Genomic DNA, 19,926 nt, shown 5'->3' with positions numbered 1-19,926 from the left:
TTGGCTTCCGAATACACTGCTGATTTTCTCCGATCCACACATGTTAAAAATTATACATATTAGTTCAGATACGGCGGCTCTCCAAGGTCTACCATGCTCTTTTGAAATGAGAGTTTTTGTGATGTAACTAAACCTTTTCCCACATATAGTCTGACATATGTTCCTTTCAGTACAACTGAAAAATAAGAACTAAGCTGGGGGAGGGAGGGTGCAGTAATGTATAAATGTGCACACCCTCGTACAAATATATTGCTGAAACACATTTAATTTAGCTTCAGTATTCAGTCTTCTTGACATATCCACATTGAGTCTGGTTAACCAGTAATAAAGCTGTTCCAGTTGAATTTTCATTTGGTTTACATAGCCTGTCAGCAATATTTACAGAAGTTTTTGTGTTTTACATGCAACAACAATTTGCCATATTCCAACTCTGTGGGAGAGCTGGTATGTTTCGAAACAAAATCAACACTGAACCCCAAAAGTACTCTGAACCCACAGCTGGACTGGAAGTCGGGCATACAGGGCACTTGTCTGCTGGGTCAGTGGTGATTTTGGGCTGGGATGTTTTTTTCTTCTAGCTATGATGCTTTTTTGTAACTTTCCGACCGATTAGTCATGACTGATTCTGTGCTGGACCCACTCTGAAATGTAGTATTGGCAGGATGATGCTGTGATGGAACTGGAGTTTCAATCGCAGAGCTAATCACAATCACATGTTGTTTCAGATACCAGTCCGATTTGGCTTAAAACCAAAAGCTAAAAAAAAATAAAGAAATATTTAAAATTTAAGTCTCCCTTTGAGTCCAACCATACATCCAAATCAGCAGGAGGATGACTCAAGGAGAGAGAAATCAAACTTTCCGAATAACTCCGAAGAAAATACAACAGCAAATCTGACAGTTCACCTGAAGAGGGCTGTGAACAATATGATAAACTTAGAGAATGTCTGCATTGTTGTCAAGTTAAGAAAAAAAAACATAAATTAAATTATGAAATTAAATTCAAAGCAATACCTTACTGAAAGCCTGAGAATGCAAACCCTTTGGTCAACTTGATTGTTTCACCTTTTTAAGGTTCATTTGTTTTTCATGTGAATAATAAATTATAAATGTTGCATTATAGCATTTGAAAAACGGTTTGAAAATTTTTATTTTAAAGTTAATAGAGACGTGTATACTTTACCTAATACTTCATTAGCAAGATGCAGAAGAAAATAATACTTTTTCATAGCCATCAGTGTCAGCTAACATCTTTGCATCAGTTTAAGTCCATAATTGACCACTCTTCCTGTCACAACTGATGGAGCTTCTTTAAATTGGATGAGGTGTATTGTGCTGGATTGAGCTTTTGAACAAAGTTCATAATACATTCGGTTTTTCCCCCCAAAGTGTCAATTGTCTGACCTCAACTGTCAACCTCAGAGGAAGAAAAATTGGTTAGGATGTTCAAGACAAACCCAGGAACAATTACAATTTAAGCTTACCATGAACTGAAAAGTTCTGGAACGCCATTGTTACTGTTAGTGGTGAAAGTAGTTAAACATCAATTTGGACCAAGAGGGTGACAACCAAGAAAGAAGTTCCCGCTCCAAAACCAACACCCTCAAATGAAATTTACAGCTGCCTCTACCAAAAGAGTCAAACATCATCTGGCAAAATAGTTTAGTAGTAAAACTGAGCGATAGCCACAATAGCAATGTTGTCTGGAGAAGTCTAGGTGAGGCTTTCAGACATAAAAGTAAAATGGAACTTGGACACAGTTGGACGTTCCAACAGGAGAATGACCCGAACCCACATAAAAACTGGAACATGCAAAACAAGCTAGCATTGAGGCTACGGATTTTATTTATCTCATAATAATGAATGATTCAAACGAGTCTCTGAAAGTCCTACATAATAAAATATCCATGCCCATAATGAGTGCATGTATCGGGAACTATGAAATGCTTGTTTAACTTGTTGCAGCTCCCTTGCGTATAAATGTCACATTACAGCAGATCACTTGCAGTCATCTGAACACCCAAACTTTGCTACTTGACTCGCTCTTTTCCAGGTTTCCATGCTCTAGAAACCCCAACATATGACACCCGGGGTGAACACGTATATATTTTCCTTTTCGGTCTCCACGTATGAAGAAGACGAAGAAGGAGAAGAAAAAGAAAAAGAGATATTCCAGAAGAAATACCTCACAGACGTTATATTTTGATTTCTGACAGAAGCAATCAGGGTTGGCAATCTCCAAAGTGAACAGTTGTGGTGCAGGAATTGAGGTAACGCTGAGGTGCTCCCTGCGGTTTTTGAAAACAGTTCCTGTCCACTGGGACCCCCTGTTATGTTGGTGTTGTACAGTGAGTTGCAGGAAAACGAAGGGAGATGCAATTAGCGGCGATGTTTGGACTCTGCCTTCAAGTGTTTGCTTTGAAATCTGATTAGGCCTCCTGACTGAGCAAGCTGCTTTCACCTCACCGCAGATAACTCTGCGCAGATGACTTTGAGCATGCTTCGCCTTTGATGGACTCCTTCGATTGCACCTTTGACCTCATCCTTATCCTGACGGAGAAGCCCTGACAGGGAACATTATAACATGTCGCAGTTCGGCTTCCTTGCGCTCCTTCTCCTCGCTCTTGCGGTTCTGAAGCCAAGAAAAACGGTCGGCCTCCATGTTAGAGCAGGACCCTGCTGGTAATTGACGTACACTCACGGCACAAATACTAAAAAGTATTGCTCCCCCGACACCCCATGTGGTTGCCTGATTGCAGAATGTTAGCCGGAGTATTACCACATGTATGGTCCTTTGTGTCGCTGGGCTGAACTGAAGGACTAATTGTTTGTTCTCATTAAATCTGGATGCATATAGCATCAGAATTGCAAACGATTACTGACAACAATGCTTCGGCACAAGCAGCAGGTGATGTGGTGTATTTACAAGAACCTCTAATGGATTTCCCCATCAGCAGCGCGATCTACGTGTATCGGAATGCATTAAAAAAAAAAATATGCGGATGCATTTACATTTGAGCCTTAAGTAAGCATCATGCGCTCTTAAAAAAAAAAAAAAAAAAAAGAGTGAGGTTGATTTCCAAGAGAGGATCTGGCAGAGATACTGCAGTTTTGATAACTCTGAGTCAAATATTGAATATTTAGGTTCCTTTTTGTGTCCAAGAATCACAGAACTTTCATCCTAAGTCCAGGCAGCTGGTAGATTTCTTTCATACTGCCAGCACTTTTTTGTTTTGCTAGAACTTGAAACATGTTTTAACTCAATGAGCTTCTCATCTTCATAAGAGATGATGCTTTTGTCAGAGGGATGTGCTGTTATTGTGATCTGGTCTTACTTTTTCTCATGGTATTGCAAGAGCTGATTCGTTCCTAAGAACATCAGCAAGCCGCACAAATCCAGTTAGCAGGAAATATAAAAACCAAAAGCAAGGAGCGCTTCCATATGCCGATCTCCATGGGTTCTAAAATGTTACTCTTCTAAATTTCTAAATTACAAAGCTAAGGAGAAATGGTGGCTGATAAGAGGAGCAAAGGCAGGAAGGGGGAAAGGTTGAGACTCAAATATTGATTGGCTTCCCTGCATCTCTTGTATGATATTGCAGATCTGGATGAAACAAATCCCTCCTTGTTTGTGGTGTGGAACATGTGTGGAACATGTGTTGCACACATGTTGCGCTATGGATGTTCACGAGGAATCCATACTGTTTTCAGCCCCCGTAGGCCCGGTCGATAACCTCCATCCCACTGCCACTGAGTGTGACAGTGCTGAAGTCAGCAGTGGGCTATGAATCCGAAGGGCTGGCCCCTGATTTATAACCTGACGTGCACTCGGGAGTGAGGTGATGCATATCTAAAAAGTTTACAGAAGAATCATTGAAATTCATATGAGATGCTGGAATTACGACTCTGCCCAGGGACGCTTGGCTTTTGCAGCATTAAATGCCCGGTCATTTGTCTTCAGATCCTATTGATTTATATTTTGACAGATATTAACGCAAGGCCAGTGGTGGGTGTCTTTGGCAGTGTCATCTCCTCTTCCTCTCTTGGATTCGTTTGTTGACCAAGACAGCTTTCAGAGAACTGAAGAGTTGAGGTTTTTCGTGGAATATTTGGCCGGGGGCATCAGGGCCCTTTTGAATTTATCCCATTAAGGCTTGAGAAGTATTTTCTGCAAGGCAAACAAGAACAATGATGGATAACCGTGGTGCATGCAGAAATGCGTCGCTGATCCTGACAGCATCTGCGTATTGAACCTAGATGTCATGTGTGGTCTAAACCATCACTGCCGGCAACTGCATCACCCTACAGAAAAAAGAAAAAAAAACAAAACATGCATGCTTCGATTCGCAAACTCTCAATTTGTGGCTGGCTGTTTATGTTTACTCCACTTTTACTGGCTTTGCATAAAGTTTTGATGAGTCTTTAGTCCAAACTTCGTTCTGAGCACCCTGGATGGATACTGAGGAAAATGACCTGAGCAAATAACCTGTTTGTGTTTAGGTTGTGTTGAAAGCTCAGTGAAGTTGGATAAAGATAACTGCAAAGAGATAGATATTCATGAAGTAGCTTAGTCACTTCCAAAAACTCAAAAGTAATGGTAAAGATAAATCTCTGTACTCGGAAGTTGGATTTATTAAGTTCCCAGTTGGGAATACACCAAAAACATCTCCTACAATCAGAGTGCCAACTGGGAAATGTGGAGAGTACCAAGTATCCAAGTAAACAACATGACTGCTTTATTGCAATACTTTCTATAAGGACTTCTAATTTTCTGTTCAACCAGCATCACACAGTAGGTCATCCATCTATGTCTGAACATGTTCTTTTGGTATTTAAATACCTGAAATGAGGAGACATACATTATAATCAGCTTGTAGTGATAACATTAAGAAGCAAAGTAAATACTGAATCCAACTGCTTTCACTACTCTCAACAAGAACACGCTCAAATTTGGTGTGACATCATTTCCGGATCTAAACTTTGACTTTTCGTTTCAGCATTACATCCCATTGTTGAACATACAACCAGTTAGCATTAACACAGTTAGCAAAAACACAGTCTACTCTACAACAACCAGATTGTGTTCTTGTTTCAATGCTAATATAGCCAAGAATGCTAATAGTAGGCAGTGACAACCATTAGCAAGGCTTAGCTAGTTAGCTAGTTAAGCCTTGGTCTGTGTGATTTCTATTTAGCGCTTAGCCAAAATGTCATATGCATGAGGTATGTGTGTCATGTAAACTCAACGTGTAAAGACAATGATAACAATAATGCTGACTGTTGGCTCCAAAAGTGTATGACAAATTGACAGATGACAATTTTCATCATAAAAAATTAAAATACAACCTAATGCGGCGCTTACCATCTAAATATACTTGAGTGTTGCCCATCTATGTTATTTATTTTGCATGCACTTCACATCCAATTGGGTAACTACTTACAATCTATTTAATTGTTCCACCCAAAATTCTACTATAAAAATATCCATATTTTCATGGTCTTTATGAAATGATTACAATTTATGTAATATTTGTTTAGAAATGCCTCACATAAATCTACCTTCACCCCCAAAACGTCAACATAACAAAATGAACATAAACTTCTCCAAGGAATGTCCATGGTACTAATAACAGAACTCACTAAAGTAGTAGTTATATTAAATACCTTGCCAAGTTAAGTTAATAAAAACAGCAGTCAAAACGATATTATTGTTGTTAAGGGGCATTTGTGGTGTCATTGCTTCCTTATTTTTGATTGACTTAGAAGCCATGTTTATTGAATTCGCCCAGGGATAGTGGGCTGTTGCTGGTCTCTGCTGTTATTTTGTGGGTTGGAAGCTGAAGCGTTTAAAAGCATATTTTTTTCTCTAACCGGTTCTCTGCACTCATCTTCCACATGTCAGTAACGACATTAGGATTTGTGTGAAAAGTGGGATGAACCTGTCCTTCCATCGGTCGCTGTATACATTATTTGATTTTCTTTCGCCCACTTTCCAAAGTTTTCTGAAAGTCTTGGGCTCCGGTTGAGCATATTTTAGGTTCTGCTGGCATTTAGCGTCGAGCACTATTTGAGTTTTGCATTTTGTTATGAAGGCTGCACGAGACGTCAAATTCAAGAAGTGAAGAAGAAGCAGATGTTTCTTTCACTTACATGTCCAGCGGGAGTTTTTCAAAGAGGGCTAAGGAAAACTGTTTTGACACATAATTTACATGTGACTGACAAATTAAGGACGGCCTCAGGACAGAAAAAACAATCAAACTCAGAAGTAATTAAAGAATCCTGTGGTGTGTTTTTCCAAAGTACTCATCCCAGGCACTTCTTTATGAGAATTTCTTGGTTGAAAGAAGAGAAACCAATGCAATTTGGCCATCAAAGCATTGTTTAAAATACATCAGCGCTTGTCATTTTAGATATAATTTGCGGTATTAAACCCATCTGACTGAGTGTACTGGTTTTGGCTCAACCAGTGATGGTATTTTTTTTTTTTTTACTTATTCCATTTTCAATAATGTGGAATAAGTATTATTATCCCAGTGCACGCCTCACATTAACCTGTAACCGTACACAATATGGTGCACATATTTCTGTTTGATGTTGGACCGCTTATTAGGTTCTGGTAATTTTGGAGGAAATTTAGTATGCAAGGAGACAGATGTTTATGAAAACCGATAGGTTCGTGAAGAGCTTATGTTTTACAGCGGACAAAAAAAAATAAAAAATTGAAGCTAATTTCCAGAAGAAACCATGTGTTCTTTGAACTCTTTGTGTTAAAAATACGACGCCAACTTCTGTAGATGTCAGAGTAGCAATAATGCAAATTTTTAAAAATTAAAAAAACAGGATACAGGACTATGACGCTGTTAAACATAGTCTATCTTCCATAACCCTCCCTTTAAATAGAAACCTCTTTATTCACCTGCACACAGTGAATATCAAAACTACCCATTCCTCTGGACTGTTTAGATCTAAAATTATTTTGATGCAATGATGTTTGTTTCTGAAATGTAACCCAAGAGATAAAAGAAGACTACCAGTTTTGAGAAAATTCTTCTTTTCTATCTTTTTGTAAAAAATGACAAAATGGTATACGCTTCCCCCACCGCCCAAAAAAACAAAGAAACAAATAACCAAATCCTCCCTATAACTACTGAAAAGCTTCTTTAAAGTTTGCACTGGCATTTTTGTTGGCTATTTGTATTTGGTGATGAGCTCCAAGTTTTTAAGGTTAGAACACCTACTGAGCTAATATTTAGATCCTCTATCGATAGAAGTTGTGATTTTTGCTGGGTCACTCTGAAAAATATTAGAATATTAGATTACTTTAAATGTAAAGAGGCACGACTAATTTGGAGATTAGGCATATATGCTAAAACTATGATCTATTCGTCAGTCTGGTCATACGTTTCTGACACTTTGCGTAAAAGGTATTTTCTTTTTTTAGTGAATTAAGATTCGACCATGAACACACCCCACCATGAACAATTGGTCATGGTGGGGTGTTTTTCTAGCCATGCTCTGAGTTGTTTTTCTTCCTTAGCCACAGGGAAGCTGGTTAGAGTTTATGGGAAGATAGGCATAGTTAAATAAAGGACACTTCCAGAAGAAAAAAGCAGTTAGAGACCACAAAACACTTCAGACTGGGGTGAAAGAAAGACACTATCTTAGTCAGAGCCACAACGGAATTGTTCTGATAATAGCATATTTGTGGTTTGGAATGGCCCAGTCAAAGTCCAGGCCTGAATTCAGCTTGGAAGGTGTGTGGCAAGACATAAAAATTGTAATTTACAATCTCCATTCATTATCTTTGAATTTTATCTATTTTGCAACACAGCTTTAACCGCAGCTAACAACTGCCCTACTAAGTAACAACTCGCACTTTTAAGATTTCCGTTTGGAAAACAATATATACTCTGAGAATGTTGATGGAATATGAAAAAAGTTCAAGGCAAGCGTTGTTTTTGCAAAGGACTGTAGACTTCACTGTACTCGCATGCAAATTGACTAAAGTCATTTCAGCCTCTGCAAAAAAAAAAAAAAAAAGCACTGATAATATAAGAAAATGTAATTGCACAATCTTTCCTGAAATAAAACATTTCGGCAGGGTACAAGATGTATTTTTCACCTCTCCCTTTTCATTTATAAATGGGGAACTACTGCTGAGCAAAAGCTGGCCGTGTCAGAAGCACCCAGTAAAAAACACCAGCGGGCAGAGAGTGCTGTCTTTTCGTGACTCATTTCTACCTGCCATCAGCCAGAGGAGAGAAGTGAGGGCTGCAGTGAGAGAGACTCACCAGAGCCCACAAGGGGGGAATTGTGCGGGACACGGGACAGCGCAGCGGGGTTGTCAAGAAAACAAGGTAGCAGTGAAACCTATTAGAGACGAGCCATTTGGAGGCTGATATTGGCTGCTGTCAGCAGGACGTGGTTAACACATGGCCACCTTTATGTGTCAGCTGCTGAAAACAGGGAAGACAAAGAAGGATGGTCCGGAGTCACAGTAAAGACATTCTAACCTTTTGGAAAAGTCAGGCGGATGGAAATGACATGGTTGTTTTTATTATAATTTAGCAGCCTCACGAGTGGTGGTGGTGGTGGTGGTGGTTTGTGTGTGTGTGTGTGTGTGTGTGTGTGTGTGTGTGCGTGCGTGCGTGCGTGCGTGCGTGTGTGTGTGTGAGGGTTTTTTAGGGGGGGGTGAAAAAGGGCATAGTGAGACTGTATTTGCCCTCAAAGGGATTCAGCCTCATAAAGAAGTTTTAGGAGAAATATCGGTGGTGTCTGGAGGAAAAGCCTGTGTTTTTATATTCAACAAAGTGTTCACTTGGATCCACCTTTACAAAGGAAATGTTTTACTGCATCAACAATGCAAGGAAATTATAGGATGCCCAAAATTTGCATCCATGCATCCTTTGGAAAACCCACTGGAGGTAAAATAAATAAATTATATATATATATATATATATATATATATATATATATATATATATATATATATATATATATATATATATATATATATATATATATATATATATATATATATATATACACCAGCAAACACTAACTTTACTGAAATCTTCAGGGAACGCTCCTGAATGGCAAAATAAACTATAATCCACAGATGATATTATGGGAATGTTCCCTGTATGTGTCGAAACAAAATTCCCTTTAAAGACTTTTCTAGGTCTATCCTGTGAAGGTTATTAATCTACAAACCTTTGTGAGAACCTTTAGGAAATGCTCCTTAAATGTTCTCAGAAGGTAAATTTCAACACAGACATTGCAGATTTCTGGGAACTATTGTCTCTAAAGTTCCCTAAAGATCAATCACCACTTTCACAATGTGATCTGATCGCAAAAGGGAATCTTTTGCGAGTCTCCCCTACTGCAGTATAAACACCAACCTGTGGTGATCTAATAGGTATATTCACTGAAAGGTTCCCTGGTTGTTAACTACAGTGATGCAACTTTTGTGGAAATATTTTCTAAAAGTCACCCTCAACTTTGACCCTGGAGCGTCAGGAGAACCTTGAGCTAATGTTCCCTGAATATCTCCTGAAGGTAAAACAATACCTGACCCAATACCTTCCCAACTTTGTGGGAATGTTCCCTAAGGATTCCCTGAAACTTTCAAAATGCAACTTTAGGATAAACTTCAACAGATGTCCCTTAATAAAGGTCACCTAATAGGGACTAATCCTTCTATGACCCTGAAAAATTCTCCAAAGATTTTAAAAATCGCTAACCCTTAGCAATCAGTCCTTCAAGGTTTTCTATTGGTTGATGTAAACACAGGCAACGGGACTATGTGAGAATAATCGAAGAACATTCTCTAGGTTCCTTGAAGAAGATAAAAAACAAAGGCATTGACCTTTGTCCCAGAATCCCTAAAAGTCCAGTTAGAAAGATCAGAAGAAAATCAAACAGCTTAGAAAAGAAATACACATGTTTTCTTTGTATTTATAAAGAATGATGAGCACTACTGTTTTTGCACATAAGATTGTATTTTGAAGTCAGTTTTATTTTAAAAGCACGCAGTAAAAGAGAACAATCTTAAAAATGTTGCAAATATGTGGAAGACTTTAGTTACCTGTAATGTTTATTTTAATTTTATGTGAAACTAGTTAAGATAACAAATCCAGTAGGTATCCATTATTGAACATTTCACAGTTGTAAATAATAAAAAGACTTTTTGGATGCAAAATGTGTAAAAATATTGGTAAAGTTATACTTTGTTGAAGTATAATATATTAATGTACATGTTTAATACATTCTAAGAATATTTTTAATGTGTTTAGCTGTCTACAATACTCACGCGACAACATATTACATGTTTATTGAATATTTCAAATGTATTCCAGTATGTATTTCCAAGGTTTTCTTCCTCCTCTCTCTCTCTTTCGGTGATGATGCTAAGAATGTCTATGATTGGTCAATCCTTCTGCATACAGCTGCATCACAAATTCACTTCCTCTTCCCCGGCGCAAAGATGGCGGAGTACGACCTCACCACGAAAATAGCCCACTTTTTAGACCGTCATCTCGTTTTTCCTCTGCTGGAGTTCTTGTCCGTCAAAGAGGTATGGAACAGTTAAACATTAAAACATTTATTTCCTGTCTTTTGTAGTTTCAATTGTTCAAAATATGTGAATTAGACAGTCGGAGAAGCCGAAACATGGGTAGGATTAGATGGCCACATTTTCTTCCCGCGTGTAAAATCCTGCCACTTTAGGCGGAAGAAGGGGGAACTGTTTTCAAAATAAAAGCACCATTCATCATTAAAAAAAAATTAGGATACAACTATTTGTGGTAAGACGTTGTGGTAAGTGATTGTTGAAACATAAAATTACTTCAAAGATAAATGTATATATCAGAGTGCATATATAAACTCCAGTATAACGAATGAGAAACGCTAAGATTTTAGCAGAGTCATGTGTGAAGAGAATGAATCGGAAGTGTCCACTGTAGTAATACTAACTTTACAGTAGCACTAGCAATGCTGAGTTCGTTAAAATATGTATTTTCTTGCTTTAAACTGCTTTGTTTGTGTCCAAATATTGTGCAGAGATTTTGTACAGAGTGCCGTAGTACAAATAAGAGATTTAGCTGCCCCAGTGGAATATTCTGATGAACGAAGTTCTCATTAAATGGCTCTACGTAGCGCTAGCTATCAGAAGCTTTATACTTTACATGTTATGTTTCCCTTACAGCTGGGTAATTCTTTTCAGCTTTCAAAATCAGAACTGCTTCCGACAAGAGTCTCCTGGTTTGCTTCGGCAAACTCTTTTATGTTCATTTGCAAGTTAGTTAGCATTAACTACAGTTTTGTGGATGACTCCACAACAGACATTATGTTAAGCAAGCATTTAATAGTCGGGTGTGTTAATATGATTTTCCTTTATTTTATGGTCAATCCGAATGATTGTTAGGCATAGATTCTCAGGGACAAACCCCATACCAACAATAATATCTTGCTACGTATAACATTACATATTAGTTTATTTCTGCTTTTGGTGAAGTACTGTGAAGAATTATATTAATATGAGGTGTTGTTGCCAAATGGCTTATCTAATGTTTCATTTCATATATAGATGAAAAATATATATAAAACATATATTTTTTTTTTCATATATAAATTTTTTTTCATATATAAAAATATATATACATATATATATGTATATATATTTTTTAAAGCTGAAATATATGGCATTGTATTGTCACATAGAAAATACAATAAATCATCACCCTTGTTCCAACCATAACTGGTATCGAAGACTAAAGTAAAGAAATACTAAATTATTTGTAATAATAAGTTGTGAAAGCAGTTATGAAATGTCCCCTTTGTTATAATAGCTCATGCGACCTCTTTTTTCACACTTATTGTTTATACCCAATGAAATCTTCCTAAGCAAAAAATAAATAAATAAACATCTACCATCCATTTTGTAATTGTAAAGAAATGTAGGTTATTGTGTCAAACAGAATTCAAATGATGAAAACACCTTTTTAGAGGAAAAACACCATGTCCAGAAATTATCATATTATACTCCAGATATGCAAATAGGAGCATTTACTTTGTCACAGGGCCAGGTTGGTTTGGATAGCTTGTTTTCCTTAGTGAACGAATTGAGGATTTTCTTTGCACAATTTGTCCGTGGATCCTTAAAAAGTCTTAAGTTCATGTACCTAAAATTAAGACCTTAAAATGTCATAAAATCATTTTAAGGTCAGTCAGCCTTAAATATGTTAATAATTTCTTAAATGTTATCTTGGCACTGCAGGACTACTTAATCGTGTATATTCAATGTATTTTTCTGTCAGGCGACACAGACATCCTCACTGGGTTCTTTGTCTCACTTGCTAGCTGGCTAGCTAGCTAGCTTTTTTTACGTCCATCATCTGTAAGTGGAAATTTCTCATAAGTTGGCTAGACGAAGTTAGTGCATGTCTTTTGAGATATAAGTATTAAATCCCATTTGTAATGATCTTAAAAAGTCTTAAATTTCCGTTGGTGAAACCACATCTCTGCTCGGAGGCGTGTTTGCAGCAAGTCTTATGGTTTCTAAGTATTAGACTCTTCAGTGGCTGGCCAAAAGTATTCACACTTCTTCAACTTTTTCACGTTTTATCCACAAATCTATTTTCACGTTACAGACTAACAAAAATTAGCAATTAGTTATGACAAATGGGCATTTCTGTTGTCTGTATTTGAGACTTCGCCTGTCACAGTAAATCAATAAATCAGTTAATCACATGATGTATTAAATTTAGCTCCATTATCATGGGACAAAAGACTTTACTGGCAGTTTTGCCTGTTTCACCTGTCTGAGCCTAATGATTAATATTATTTAAATATTTCTTTAAAGCTATAGTGGCTGTGGGTGATTTGCTAATGGGGAAAGATTGTAATTGTTTTTGTCTTTGTCTTGATGAACTTTTTCTATTATCTTAGAATATGTTTTTAGAATCATATTAAATCTTTCACAGTATTTCACTTTAGAATACACTACATGTATTGGTTTCGATGGTGTTTTTTTTTTAAATTATTTTAACTTTATTGTTTCTGTTGTTTATTTATTTTGGATATTTAAAATGTCTTCCAGCTCTAGCATTAATTGTTCTTTAGAAATTCAAGTTTATTGACCTTTTAGAGAGGGTGCTTACATTATTATGTCATTCTCAATATGCTACTTGAAAATTGTCTCAGAACAACAATATTATCGTTTATCTTAATAATTTCTGGGACAAGCAAAATTTGGAATCGTGACATGCTACTTTATTCGCCATTAGAGCTATCAGGAACTTATTCATAATGCATGAATTACCAATTTGCAATATTAGACTAATAGAAATTCATATACTGAATGATGACAGAATATGGGCAGAATTAAAGGCTTAATTCTTAAAGTGCTGCTCACTTTAAGCACCATTTAAGTGCCTCTAGCAACACAATAGAGAGTAAAGAATGCTAAATTAGGCAGAACATTTATTTGTTAAAATAAGATTTAATTATGGTCATTTGAGTTAATTTGGGCCTTTTAATCTGTTTTTACAAAGTCATTTAACTGCCAGCTCTCAAGTTGACCTAATTGTAAAATCCTGGGATGCTTCTAGTAACACAAAGGATTGAATTAATATAAAAGACATTTTTTTGTGCTTTTTATTTATATGTTGGCTCTCAAAAATTCGACTTTTATTTATTTATTATTATTTTAAAAAATCTCATGTAAGTTGTGACAAATTTCCAGATCTACAATGAGGAGGAACTTCTCCGTGGGAAACTGGATCTCCTCAGTGACACCAACATGGTGGACTTCGCCATGGACGTCTACCGAAACCTCTATAACGACACGGACATTCCCCACAGTAAGCGTCGACGGCGCTCTGCCATCTTCATATCTAACAGCCACAAAATCAGTCAGTATGGTTAATATCGCTTGATAGACGTCATAAAAGGGCCACTGCTGCACACCCCTCACTCCATTCGGCATCGATTTAGCAGTAAACTTTTATTTTACAGCCCTTTTCCAGCGCTGGGGTCCGGACTCCGTACACGCCGCTTTATGATGCCGCCGTAACTAATATCTTTGTTTATCATCATCTCGTCAGCTCTCAGGGAGAAGAGGACGGAGGTGGTGGCCCAGCTGAAGCAGCTGCAAGGGGAGACGGAACCCATCGTGAAGATGTTTGAGGACCCGGAGACGACGAGGCAGATGCAGTCCTCCAGGTGAGGCCAAAAATATAAAAAAAAAAACCTTAGACTTCTTGATATCTGTCAGATTGTCTTTGGTTTTAGAGAGCTAAATTGGTTGAACAGTCGCAGAAAGATTCAAGATACCAAGTGTTGGGGAAAAAAAAAATCTTTTAGTGTTTTGGAAAGGTATCTTAACTTAATCTGCAGGGAAAGTTTATCCTTATTGTTGGGTCGATGGCTTTATTATTTTCTCTACTGTTTATCCACTGAAAACATCAATAAATATCAATAAATTTGAAAACATTGTGTGCAGTTTAGTGATACAAGTCACACTTCTTTGTGTGACTGGTGTCCTAAAGAAGCACACTACCAATAGGAATGTTTGTCCAGAGCCGTATTTGTGTTGGTTGGGCTGTAAATGCTGTGACACACAGTCACAGTCATACAGTTACCTAAAAAAGAAGAAATAAACATTTCTTGTCATCATTTTTACAGTAAAATATAACAAAACTTTCAAGACCATATCGCTCATCTCCTACCCAATCAAACAAATTTTTTCTTCAAAAGACAGATTGGTTTAAAATACGTTTTTTAGCAGATTTGTAGTTTGTAACCAGTAAAACATTGAGAAGGCTTTGTTTTTATTCATCAGGTGTTCACTGTTTGTCTGTCGGATTCCAACGTGATCATAATCTCATAATTGATGGTCCAAAGATCCGTCTCCAAGGCCAACAGGCAGTTTGCTTTTTTATTTTGCCAGTATGTCCTAAATTATATGCAGTGTTGTTGTTTGATTCATTGTGTTTGTCTGCTAATAAGCAACAACTTCACAACTGGTGCAGTGTTTTGGGGTTACTGAGTACATGCAGTTCAGTCCCACAGATTCACAAAAAATGTGACAGAAAAAAAATATTTATTTTTGTTGTTTTTGTTTAATATCTGATGCAGTTTTTTTTTTAAATGCACTCAATTTAGACAATGAGAGATAATAAGGCTTTTAGTCCTGGAGAAACCTCAGAATAAATAGCAGGGTGTTTGATACATGAATTAAAAAACAAAAATGTGCAAACAGATTCTAACAGTTTTTAACCGAACAAGACAAAAAGCAGTTATTCCTAGGATACTAATTATTACAGTTACAAACATGTTGCACATAACGTTTCTTGTTTTGATTTTGTTGCGTACATCTAAGTAAAGATACATATAGATATGCAAAATTTTGTGTCAGTAAAGTGTAGAACTGAAAGTGTTGAGTCGTTGCTCAACAGACGTGTTGCGTTTAGTCTCCGTGAGTAAAATTGCCCTTCAAAAAAGTGACTAGTTGAGACCAAACTAAAGATTCTTGTCATCACATTTTTGGAATAAAGAAGGAAGAAAGGAGAAAATCAATACGTCATACAAATGGAAATGATTTCTCATTTAATTAATTGATTTATTGGTTACTATGACAGGCCTATAATCCATCTATTAAAACAATCGTTGCAGCCGTAGTCCAAATGTAACGCTCCCGTTTCCTCACTTTTGACACACTGGTAAACCCAAAGCAGAGATTCTGGATGTGTTGAAGAGCGCAGCAGTCACTGGCGCTAATCAATCTGTGGAATCTTTGTTCTGCAACACCCAGCGGGTCGCCATTCCACAAACACACACACATACACATACACACACACACCGCCCATCTCCTAACCTCGGCGCATTCTTGCTGCTTCAACCTGGCCTGCAAACCGTTGGGGAATGCCTCAGCCTCAGAGCAAAATTCATTTAACACACCACACATACGCGCCAGCAAACTCACACTCACACGTTCCCGGCTTCTTTTTTTTATTTTTTTATTTTTTTTATAAAACTGAATTTACCCTAGAAAGACACATAGTTTGAATGTGGTGTCCACATAAATAGATTTTTTTGGTCGACGGCGAAGTAGTAAAATGCATTCGGGATACAACGGTTTCCAAAGGAGCCAGTGCATTCCTCGATTTTTGACAAACCCAGAGAGACACAGAGGCTGGGCTGAGGAATCAGTCTTCACTTTATTCACCATGCAAAATATCACCCTCTCCCCCACCCCCATCCCCACTCCTCCCATCAAACCAAAACCAAATCTAATAAACAGCTCATCACACATATTTGAACACTTTCCTCTTGTTTTCGACCACAAGTTGAAGCGTATACCTGGAGGTGGTTCTGAAATGTCAGCCAGACGACAACTCGGTTCAAAACTGGCTCTAACTACAGGAACTTGTCTCTTTCTGTTTTTTTTGTGTTTTCCAGGGACGGTCGAATGCTCTTTGACTATTTGGAAGAAAAGTACAACGTAAGTTGAGCCCCATTTGCTGACATGTCGCTTCTCCAGAGCGTTTCCCATGGCTTCTGGGTGAACTCGTGGTCGTTTCGGGGGCAAAGCAGGAGGGAAGGGACAGGGCTGAGCAGGGAACAGCAGATTTAGTTCCCAAAACCCTTAACTCATTTTCGGGGTTTGTATGGCTTGCACAAATCCTGTGGACATTTACATTCTGTGGTGAATTGTTAAGAATAAACGGAATAGCTCGGAACCCGTGGATGGAGCCGCAAGAATGCCGGAGGTTCTATATTTACCGTGATGTCGGGCCGCTTACCCTCCCCTCCATCGGTCCCGTTCCGCTCCGGCATCCTGCTGACCCTGCGTGCGATCCTCAGCGTACCTCCACCCAGTCCGGGTGCTGGGCCCCTCAACCTGCTGCTGCACAGGCTTTTTATTTTGGGGGGTTTCTGACATCAGCTGGTACTGCTGACATGCTGCACATCAGCAAACACCGTCCTGCATGCTGGAAGCGACCGCCCTCTATATATTTATGCATTTTAATATTTTTATTTTTATTTTTTTTATGTTGCCATGGATGGCAGATTTAGAAGTCGGGAGAAAAATCCCACTGATGGGATATCCTGCAGTAAATGTTGGCGCATACAGCGTCTTGCAAAAGCTTTCACATGCCCTGCGCTCTGCTCAGTTTGTCGCATGACAGCCACGTACTTGAATGTCTTTTATGTTATAAACCAGTACAAAAAAACGCATAACTGTGAAGCTGGAGGAAAAGGATAGATGATTAAAATTAAAATTGTCATTTTAATTACAATGAATGGCTCACATTATAAACTCCTGTACTGTACATTTAAGTAAAAGCTTTTTCTTTCTGTCTTTCTTTTTTCTTTTCTGTGTTTTTGCCTGTCTTTCTTTCTGTCTTTCAAAATAAAATCTTTACAACCACTTGTCTTCAGATGTAAGTATTCATCCTAAGGCAGCTGAATAAAAATGCATGACTCACTTTGTTTTTAGAGATTTTTTTCCTTCAGTTTCACAGTTATACATTGTGCTACTATGAAATTAAATCAAAACCTAGCTCCAATCAAATTTTTTTTGCCAATATGCTGTAGAAATTGGGCCTTAATGCTGGAGTATGCAACTTTTATATAAAGAAAAAAGTTTTCTTCACATATTTGTTAAAACCGTTACTATATAATACGAATCTGTGAGAAAAATCAAGCTCCTCTGCCGACTCCCAGTGCTAGCTACAGAAATGCGTAACTCTGTCAGAAACAACCAATCAGAGCCAGGAGGAGGGTCTCAGTGCTATAAATCATGCTTGTGTGCACATCGCTCAGAGCCTGTCATAATCATTCAGGCTAATTAGCATGAGAGTGGATAAATGCTTTTCCTGTAAAGATAAGTTGTTTCTCTGCCATCTTCACATTAAGCAACGGTGAATTTTAAAATGGTTGTATTTGTATTTCCTTTGAAGTTCCGTCAGGAGTACTTGGACACCTTGTACCGATATGCCAAGTTCCAGTATGAGTGCGGGAACTACTCCGGTGCCGCCGAGTACCTCTACTTCTTCCGTGTCTTGGTGAGCTTCCAGCTTCTATTGCACACATTTACATTTACACAGTCGTTTCTAGTGTCACCTCTCTGTTGTTCTCAAATATGAACATCAGTTTCACCAACTTCACTCATCTTTGTAGGAGCAAAACTGATGTTATTCCATCATCAATTGAAAAACAATGCAAAATATAGTGGGCAAAGTATAAAATCAGAACAATATAAAATGTATTTGCTGAATAAGAATTTATCTTTACAAACTTCAGTGCCCTCAGAAAGGCATTGATGGATTTTCGAAATTCTGTCAGATGCGAGTGCTTCCACAGCGGAGGATGTCAGGATTTGGAAAAGCTCAAGTTATTGCCTCTTTAATTCCCTCCACATCTTCTATATCAAGCGCAGGCTGTTGTGGTACTTGAGTTGGATCTTTTATTGGGCCAAATGATCAGCGGCAGGCTGCATAATCTGTCTGTACTCTTCTCATGGGGCGGGGCCCCGCCAGACAGCTTATTGATTTCAGAGCTGTGGCCAGAGAGTCCCCAGTCACGACTCCCAAGCTTCTCTGCTTAGTTATGCAAGACACTTTATACTTGGCTGCCAGTGCTGGAGGCAGCTTACAAGAGGCTGCAGAGGGTTATGTGATTGAGAAACGGCATTAAAGACATTAATATAGTCAAAGATGAGGGAGCTTGACTAATGAGTGAGTGGAACTGAATCCAGCTTTACTTCCAGTCTCAAAACACACACCTGCAGTTGTTTTTGTTCAATAAAGTTTGAATTATTGGTCTGTTTTGATATGACTCATTGATGGGTCAGGCTGACGCATATTTCATTTCAGTCCCATTTAATGTGTACAGATGACACTTTAGAAAAATAAAGGTTTCTCTGTATAGACTTGTGACTAACAATTATTTTAGTAATTGATTATTCTGATGATTAATCAGAGGAAAAATTTATAGACTCTGCAGATTTTTCATTTAACCACTTAAGCTTATTTTATTTAATGTAAAAAAAATAAGTAAGCAAATGATGTAATTTCTTTTTTAATAGAAAATTAAACTTTTTATTAACTAAAAAGCAATAACATAGCATTCCTTTAATGTATCCTAGATCATTTTGAGCAAGTGATTCATCTGCAGCTAAAAACAGTAATTCAAACATTAACATGTGAAAAGCTCAACCCTTTGTGCTTCACTTAACATCAATGCTGCAGTGATACATCAATACTCTGGTGATTATTATTATTTGTGTTTTATTTTGTGATTAACCAGTTAATAATTGACTAGCAGAAGATTCCCTTTCCAAAATTTGAATCGGATGAAGCTGAAAATTTGCCACTAGTGGAACTCTGGGTAAAAGATATTCAAACAAAGGTTTTTGTTCATTTTAAATACAAAATGTATATACTTTCTGTACAGTTTTGGCTTAATTACTGCTCTGATCATGTTGTTCTTTCAGCGAATGGCGTGTTTTAGAGTCTCTATGCTCCACCTCATTATTATTCAACTACTAAAATAGTTGACAATTATGTCAATAATCAGTTAATCACTATGAATCCAGTTAATTGTTTCAGCCCTACTTGTTTTCATATTGAGTGCAGTTCCATAGTGAGTATTGTGACCAAACAGTCTTTTAAAAACATTATCCTGATTAATGGATGTTTGCTTTTAAATTTAGTACAATTTGAATAACTATTGTTTGTGCAAACAAAGCAGCTCCCAGACAGGAAGGTGCAGCAGTCTTTCTTTAACTGCAATCATTATTATAGGAGACAAAATAATCTCAGTCCCTTTGCAATTCAAGTTACAGTAATAATCTTAGATAAAGTTTAGTTCCTAATGGCTTTGGTTTTGTGATGTGAACTTTGATGCTGCATCAAGTGTG

General features: G+C 37.6%; 1 protein-coding gene across 1 annotated transcript in view; it reads left to right on the top strand.

Annotated features, from left to right (window-relative positions):
* Positions 1-10,443: 10,443 nt before the first annotated feature.
* The window catches only part of eif3ea (eukaryotic translation initiation factor 3, subunit E, a), a 34,837-nt gene continuing 25,354 nt past the window's right edge, over positions 10,444-19,926 (top strand). The window contains exons 1-5 of the mRNA XM_014990409.2: positions 10,444-10,575; positions 13,744-13,861; positions 14,105-14,222; positions 16,461-16,503; positions 17,966-18,070. Coding sequence (XP_014845895.1) covers positions 10,486-10,575; positions 13,744-13,861; positions 14,105-14,222; positions 16,461-16,503; positions 17,966-18,070 — 474 coding nt within the window. The 5' untranslated portion in view covers positions 10,444-10,485. The remainder of the gene's footprint in view (positions 10,576-13,743; positions 13,862-14,104; positions 14,223-16,460; positions 16,504-17,965; positions 18,071-19,926) is intronic.

This window comes from Poecilia mexicana, unplaced genomic scaffold, assembly GCF_051168715.1.
Source record: "Poecilia mexicana isolate PSO_F unplaced genomic scaffold, ASM5116871v1 scaffold_16, whole genome shotgun sequence".
In the NCBI taxonomy this organism is placed as follows: domain Eukaryota; kingdom Metazoa; phylum Chordata; class Actinopteri; order Cyprinodontiformes; family Poeciliidae; genus Poecilia; species Poecilia mexicana.
This window is presented reverse-complemented; position numbering and strand designations above follow the sequence as displayed.